General features: G+C 42.8%; 1 protein-coding gene across 1 annotated transcript; it reads right to left on the bottom strand.

Annotated features, from left to right (window-relative positions):
* Positions 1-637: 637 nt before the first annotated feature.
* Positions 638-5,233, bottom strand: LOC144364933 (uncharacterized). Its single transcript, XM_078015234.1, has 4 exons — positions 4,943-5,233; positions 4,008-4,043; positions 2,266-3,153; positions 638-736 (listed from the first exon to the last, which is right to left on the bottom strand). The coding sequence occupies exons 1-4, from the start codon at positions 4,946-4,948 to the stop codon at positions 656-658; spliced, it is 1,011 nt and encodes a 336-aa protein (XP_077871360.1). The 5' UTR covers positions 4,949-5,233; the 3' UTR covers positions 638-655.
* Between the last annotated feature and the right edge of the window lie 2,516 nt (positions 5,234-7,749).

Genomic DNA, 7,749 nt, shown 5'->3' with positions numbered 1-7,749 from the left:
TTTAACTTTGTTGAGCTATATAAATCCATATGATTGATGTATGTCCAAGAAACTGTATGAAATTCTCAAATGCCTAATACAACATAGTGCACGATAATCAGCCAAGGCTCTACTCTATAAGACTCATGATGATTCAGAAGTCATGTCTGAAAGTCTCAAAGATTCAGGTCTCAGAAAATGCACCTTATTGTCTATTGTCCAAATTCCCACAGGTTCCAAAGAAAGGTGGTAATCTAGAGAGGGACAGAATTAGGCAATGATGAACTCAGGAGAGAAATGATGGGTTCTAGGGGAAATGTGCCTGAACCTCCATTCCCATTCTTGGAAATCAGGGTCAAAGATTTTCATGTGTAGAACCTCTCAGACTCTGCAAATTCCTCACTGATATTCTATATTTTTTCTTTGCTGAAAATTTACAAGCATTTAGTACATATATTCTCAAATAGTTTTAAAGCTTGCACTTGTGATGTAAGGGATGCTGGAAACATGGCAGTGACTACACCTGACTTGTGGAAGAAGAAGGAGGGAATCTTTCTGGAAGCATCCGTGAGGGAGGTGCAGGATATTTTTACACTGTGTCCATGGCCTTCATATTCCACACTCTCCCACCCCAGAAAGAGAGACAGCAATCAGAAAATGCATGCTGATTATTTTATTAGTCTATAGAGGACATGGCTATGACCGTTTTGTTCCAATGGCAGAATTTTCCGAAGGACATGGTCTTCTTATTCACTCTCTGAAACAAACAAAAAAAGGGTGGAGGGGTTTGTAGGGAAATGTGACATGCAGGAGCTTTCTAAAATCTGGCTGGCATCACTAAAGCCCTGCAGGGGAGAGCCCACCTCCTCTTTTCCTGCTTCTCCTTCCACCCTGGTTAGACATCTTGCATTGAGCATACTCTACATTCACACTTACAATATGAGGAAATAAAGATAACTAATGGAAGGGGAGGTATGAGGATTGAAACTCAACATGTTACATTTTTCACTGTGTGAATGTGTGGTTTTAACACATCCCAATATCATGTGTTATTATAATGTATCCATAAAATAATTAACATACCCCATATCATGGATAATCATAATAGATCAATAAAAATAGAAGAAGAATAATTCTGGGATACTAATTTTGTGAATGGTATTGAAAATAGTCATGATCAGATGTACAAAAAGGATAACTGCAAAGTCCAACAATAGTAAGGGTATTACACATGGCTTGATTAGAGAAGGTTTGAATCAGTAATTCCATGAATTATTAAAAAATTCAAAATAATAAACAAAGAAGGAGGCAAAAAGATGGAGAATGAGGAGGTATTTTGAGAAGAAGAAATGGATAAATTCAAAAATTAAGGTAGAGATTTGTTTAGAAAAGAAGAAAAAAGAACAAAAGGAAGAAAAAATGAGGGAAGGATGATGGTAAAATGATTTGTGTATCTCGTAAACTGCTCTGAAATTGTTATAAAATATGGTACTTGAAAGGAGAAACAACGAGATTTGAGTAGAAATAATGATACTCATTTGTAGAGTAAAATCGAGAGATGTGCTCATATGTGTATGCATATATCCAAGAGGATATACAAAAAAATTAATGATCGAGATTTATGGTGGAGGTTATAAGGAAGTACGATAGGTGCATTCCTGATTTAGTTGAACACCTTTGTATTCAGTTGGACTTTCCAGTCAGGTGTAGATTAATTTGCCAAAAAGCATATAAAAATCAAGTGTCCAATTAGGAGCACAGAGGTGAATTCACATGGCAGGGATTCTGGACTGAGAGGCCAAGTGATTAATGGAACTGACTTTACATGGTCACAAGGAAACAGAAAATGGGCAATCATCTGAGTCTGAGCAAGGAGACACAGAACAAAGGGAGATCAATGCCCCCTGCCTCCCAAAAGCAACTATACTCAGTAACACTGACAGAAAGGACATTTGGTACAGGATAACAGATGATCAGAGTTACCTTCAAGAACTTAAAAGGTCATCCTACACTGCCCAAGAATGCCTGATTTTACACATTTAGAAATGGGTTCCATGACCCTGTACTTTCAACATGTTTCCAGATGATTTGTTAGCACCTTCAATTTTGAGAAGCACAACAATTAGGGCCTTTGTTAGAGAGTGAGCTTAAATCATAGCTGCCCCAGAATTCTAGGGTAGACTAGGTAGGTTGAGCTGGGGAGGACTTTATACTCTATCCACTTGGGAAAGTGAAGGTGATGCCCAGGGATTTGCAGGATGATATGAGGCAGAAGCTCCCAATTACCTTCTGATTGGGGGGTTCCCTGTGGCTGTCCAGGACGAGGAGGGCGACCTTGCTGCTGCTGCTGCTGCTGGCCTCCTTGCTGTGGGGGACCCTGTGGCTGTCCAGGACGAGGAGGGTGACCTTGCTGCTGCTGCTGCTGGCCTCCTTGCTGTGGGGGTCCCTGTGGCTGTCCAGGACGAGGAGGGCGATCTTGCTGCTGCTGCTCCTGGCCTCCTTGCTGGGGGGGTCCCTGTGGCTGTCCAGGACGAGGAGGGCGACCTTGCTGCTGCTGCTGCTGGCCTCCTTGCTGGGGGGGTCCCTGTGGCTGTCCGGGACGAGGAGGGTGACCTTGCTGCTGCTGCTGGCCTCCTTGCTGTGGGGGTCCCTGTGGCTGTCCAGGACGAGGAGGGCGACCTTGCTGTTGCTGATGGCCTCCTTGCTGGGGAGGTCCCTGTTGCTGTCCAGGATGAGGAGGGCGACCTTGTTGCTGCTGCTGCTGGCCTCCTTGCTGGGGGGGTCCCTGTGGCTGTCCGGGACGAGGAGGGTGACCTTGCTGCTGCTGCTGGCCTCCTTGCTGAGGAGGTCCCTGTGGCTGTCCAGGACAAGGAGGGCGACCTTGTTGCTGCTGCTGGCCTCCTTGCTGGGGGGGTCCCTGCTGCTGTCCGGGACGAGGAGGGCGACCTTGATGTTGCTGGCCTCCTTGCTGGGGGGGTCCCTGCTGCTGTCCAGGATGAGGGGGATGACCTGGCTGCTGCTGATTGCCTCCTTCTGGTGGTCCCTGCTCTGAGTCATCACCTTCATCTTCATCTTCATTGTCATCTCCACCATCAGCAGGGGGTCTGGGTGGGCGTCCTCCAGGAGGTGGTCTGTGAGGGACTTGTTCGGAGCTCTGGCTTGGGTCCTCAACCTCTGTGTGAATACAGCACAAGGGCAGATGTGATGGCTGGTGAAAGAACCTCAGGGGGCACTTCTCTGGCCTTGGTACACAGACTCTTTATTCTAGAACTTGCCTCTCAACTCTAACCTCCACTTCCATTTCCTCCTCACTGGAGATCTCTTAACTGACATACTCATCACGTGGACTGTTTCTTATCCAGATTTGAAAGTTTTTCTCCTCTGAATTTCCCTTAAGGGAAATCTTTGATACCTTCCAGTTGCCAAGCAAAGCAAAGGGATTGCATATCCAAATGTTACTAGCTTTACTTCTGCATGCAGTGATAACTTGTTGGCTATGAATTCATGTCAGACATCTAAGCCACATGTTGAATGAAGACATGTAGACATTTAGTGACCTACACTAACCTTGATAACATATAATAGAGTGAAGGAAACCCAAGGTGATGGGCCACAGGGAATTGGATTAGAACGGGTAGCATGTATTGATCCTCTAGAAGTACTGATCCACAGTATCACAAGGTACACAGACACACAATTCTGTGCATTTCGTTCCAGAGCTCCATCATCCAGAAGACTTAGGAAGCATTGAATGACCACTGAGGATGCAGATTAGCTCATTTGCATTTTCTGTCACCTCTCAGAAATTCTTTCTCTCAGGGCAACAGCCTAAATCTGCCTTTTGTTATCACACTAGCAGTTCTGGTCATTTTCCCCAGAATAAATCTTTGGAAAGGCTTTTTTATATTATTGAGGGAAATGACCTTCATTAGTTACTGAAAATAAAAATGATGGTAAGGAGGGGTTGTCGAAATGAACTTTCCTGAGGAAAAGGAGGAGAAGGTCATCTTAGGATGAACTGGCCTTACCTGTTGATAGAGTGGAAGGGCCTTCATAGCTGACCTCTAGGAAATAAGGACAGATGAAGTGAAAAGTTAGTCACCAATCTCAGGGGTCACCCATGTTCTCCTGGGAAAGGTGACTTCCAACCACAACCTGGACCCCCTCTAAGTGAACTCAGCCATGCTCTCTGATGCTGAGGAAAACAAAAAAAGATGTGAGAGAAAGGCCTGGTGGGGCCTCTGCTTAGCCTCGCCACTTTCATGAAAATATGAAAACCATTTAGGTCTTAAGTAGCATCTGTAAAACATTATGGTTAATATATTGTAAGAGTTCTGGGTATTTCAATATCACAAGTGGGTATTTTGTTTTTGTCTACCTCTTTGAAACCCTTAGTGCATCTTCACTTCATTTTTTGAGTATGGAAATCTTTCATGCACTTTAAGGCCCACATCATGCACACAGCTCATTGAAATACTGATTGTAAGTAGAGATAAATGAGAAATTGGACCCTGATATTTACCTCCCTCTCTATAGGCAGAGTCCAGTGTAGTCTCTGGATCTCTGTCTCTGACATAGCTCTGATGTTGGGATTTCTCCTTCCTGTGTCCTGAATCTGCTAGAGCCTGGAAGCCTGCAGCCTGTCTGCTTGGAACACAATAATGTCTCCACAGCTGGTTTCCCTGTGCCAGTCTCCCACCTTCCTTGCATCTCTGACAACATGGAACAATGTTTCTTCAAATGCAAAACTTACATCTCCATGCTTCTAGTTGAAAATTTAGAGGGATGTTCCAACTTTACCTAAAAGTCTAAAGCCCTGGCATGAAACAAAGCCATATGCAGTATTACAGTTTTCATAAAAACTCTGTTGTACTGTCCTCATAATCTTCCCTCCCTCCCCTTTCCTCACTGTAGTGTGGCTTCCTAAACCACAGAAGCTCCTACAATCCCCATTTGCTTTTACCTTCATTTGAGCTCTGAGCTGGGCTCAGGGCCAGCAAGGCCACTGTGAGTAGGACCACCAGCATCTTGGAGGAGGTTCTGCAGTTGCTCCCAAATCTGTGCTGGGAGAAGCCCGACAATTCCCTTTATAAAGAGGAGCAGAACAGTGGTGCCTTTGAACTCCATGCTGGGTGACCTCACAGCTGACACACAAGGATGTCTTGCATCCTTGCTTTCTCTTTGGGACCTCAGCCCAGCAGGATGGGGTGGACAGGAGGTTGTCAGTATGTCCTTTCTAGTAGGTACAGCATGTGAGTTGAGCAACAGTGTTGAAGCAAAAATGTCCTCACAATCAGCACCAATATTAGAACAGAAGTTCCCTAATTATGTGAATTTGTCACTTTAATGAGTCTATGAATCTGTCTTTCTACTGTGAATGTGGGAAGTTGTACTGCACACATGTTTTTTGTGTGTCAACAATGACCTTATTTGCAATGTGTTTTGGTTGGTGCATGTGTTTTTAAAACACAAACTCAGTCAATGAAGATGTATGAGTCCCTATGTGTATTGAATATTGTGAAGGTGTTATGAGTTACTGCTATTTTTCCTCAGAACTCTGATCAGTCAGGAGCCACACATGAAAACGTGGTAATGAAACATTGACCCTTAGCCTGCTAGAACCTGAACAATTCCCCAAAAATCATAGGACTGGCAATTATGAGGGAAGTCTTGATGTTCTACTAACACACATGGGCATAAAAAGTTTTGTTTTCACTAATATCTTTGGTTAGATTTAAAGCAAAGTTGTGAGATTATTATCTGTGAAATTCCTATAGCAGTGAAACACATATACACAATTCCAAGATCAGCAGTGCTATTCCACAGTCTCACACTTGTTCAAAGCATTGCCATTTTTCCACAGTGTTCTTTATCACTTCCAGTGAAAATGGGTTGGGCATAATTATTCACTTTATTAGGGCAAGCTCATAGCCCCTTGGAATTCTCAATTTCATCGCATTCACATTCTTTGTTACAGTCAGATTCTATCTGGTTGTCTGAGATTGGTACTCACAATGAGGAACATTCTTTGCAATAATATGAGTGGTCATCATCCCTACTCTCACAAAAATAGGTGATTGATTGTGTTCTGAACTCATCCTCCCTGCATTTATTTATCATTTTATGTTTTCCCCCTTCTTCATTTTGGGAGAATTCCTTTATTTAATCTTACACATCAACTTTTATTTCTTTCTTCACTAGCTGTGTTTCATTTTTTTATTCCAGAATTCTGAAGCAGGGTACTGTGTTTTTGCCAGGTCTCTGCATGACTTGCTGTACCATCTGCTATTCATTGTGCTCTCTAGTAGTTACCTGCTCACCCTTATCAGGGACAATCTAAACCCTTCTGTACTACCAGCTGCATCTCATCCCTTCAGACCTTCTCCAGGGGTGTGCAAATGTTCAGTTATGCAGGACTGGTGATAAGTTGAGTGGCTTGTTTGGAGGTATGGCAGGGAGAGGTATGGGATTGGAAATGGTAAGGTGGGTGCAACTGGATCCTTTGTTCTGTATATGAGTGTCCTTTTTGCACTTTTCTTCCAAAGCAAACTAAAGGAAGTTTCCTCGTAGATATGAACAACTCTTAGAAGGTGACCAGGCTGGCTGTATATATATATATATATATATATATATATATATATATATATATATATACACACACACACACACACACACACACACACACACACACATACACACACAGACATATATATATACACACATATATATATGAAACCATATATATTTGGATATATTTTATATGGGGTGATGGTGTGTATATTACAAGTTGGAAATCCTTTGCAGACTATGTTAAAAAAAGAGACATTGTCCCTCGGCTAATGGGTTTTTTAGAAGACACAGCAGAGCTGCTTTAGCCTGGCACATTCCTCTATTTACTGCCATCACAGCCTGATTTCTGCAGATACAATATGAGAAGAGAACCAGGTGATGAGTGGTCCTCATCAAATGACACACTGTTGATCTTCAGATGGGAAAGAAACTACAGAGAGAGGGAACAAAGTGGAGAGCCAGACTGAGGTTCCTCCTGCTCCATGTGAACAACTATGCATGTTGCAGTCTGGTGGCAGTCATCCTTGTCCTTGGCTTAGTGGCTCCTGGCAGAGAGCAGGTGATTCTTCCAAATATCACTCATTCTGGGCCTCTTCCTGCCCTTTTCCTATATCAGCAATGCATGAAAGCGGCTAGTGTATCCTGAAAGAAAAATATCACTTTTGAATGCACCAGACACAACCACACTGAGGCAATAGAGCACTGATAGAGCATCTGTCAGTTAAGAAGAGTGTGGTTGAAGCCCTGAGCAAGGCCACACCAGGAAGTTTTGGGAGCTCTAGGTGAGTAGACACCCTCCAGCAAGGGTCTTGTCTGAAATGTGTAATCTGTCTTGATGTAGAATAATCCCAGTTAATCTCGATGCACAAAAGAGGATCATAGCTTGGAAAACACACTGGGAAGCTTAGCAAGTGCTGTCTGAAAACACAATAAAATGAGCTGGAGTTAAATTCACTAGTACAGTGAATCTCTTTTCAATGCCAAGTACACAAAAGACAAAATAAAAAATATGAACACATGAAATATGCTAACACAGAAATCTAGATTTCTCCATCTGAATCACCCATCTTTCTTTGTGTTGTCTGCCCAAAATAAACATGTACTGGGTCTAATTAATAACATTAAATTATTTTTCATCAAGTGTGGAGAGTCAGGTCAGCATTTAAGTTATTTTCTCATTATTAAAAATAAAGGAAGGAA

Source organism: Ictidomys tridecemlineatus, chromosome 6, assembly GCF_052094955.1.
Source record: "Ictidomys tridecemlineatus isolate mIctTri1 chromosome 6, mIctTri1.hap1, whole genome shotgun sequence".
NCBI lineage: Eukaryota > Metazoa > Chordata > Mammalia > Rodentia > Sciuridae > Ictidomys > Ictidomys tridecemlineatus.
The sequence above is the reverse complement of the archived record's forward strand: the minus strand, read 5'-3'. Positions and strand labels throughout refer to the sequence as shown.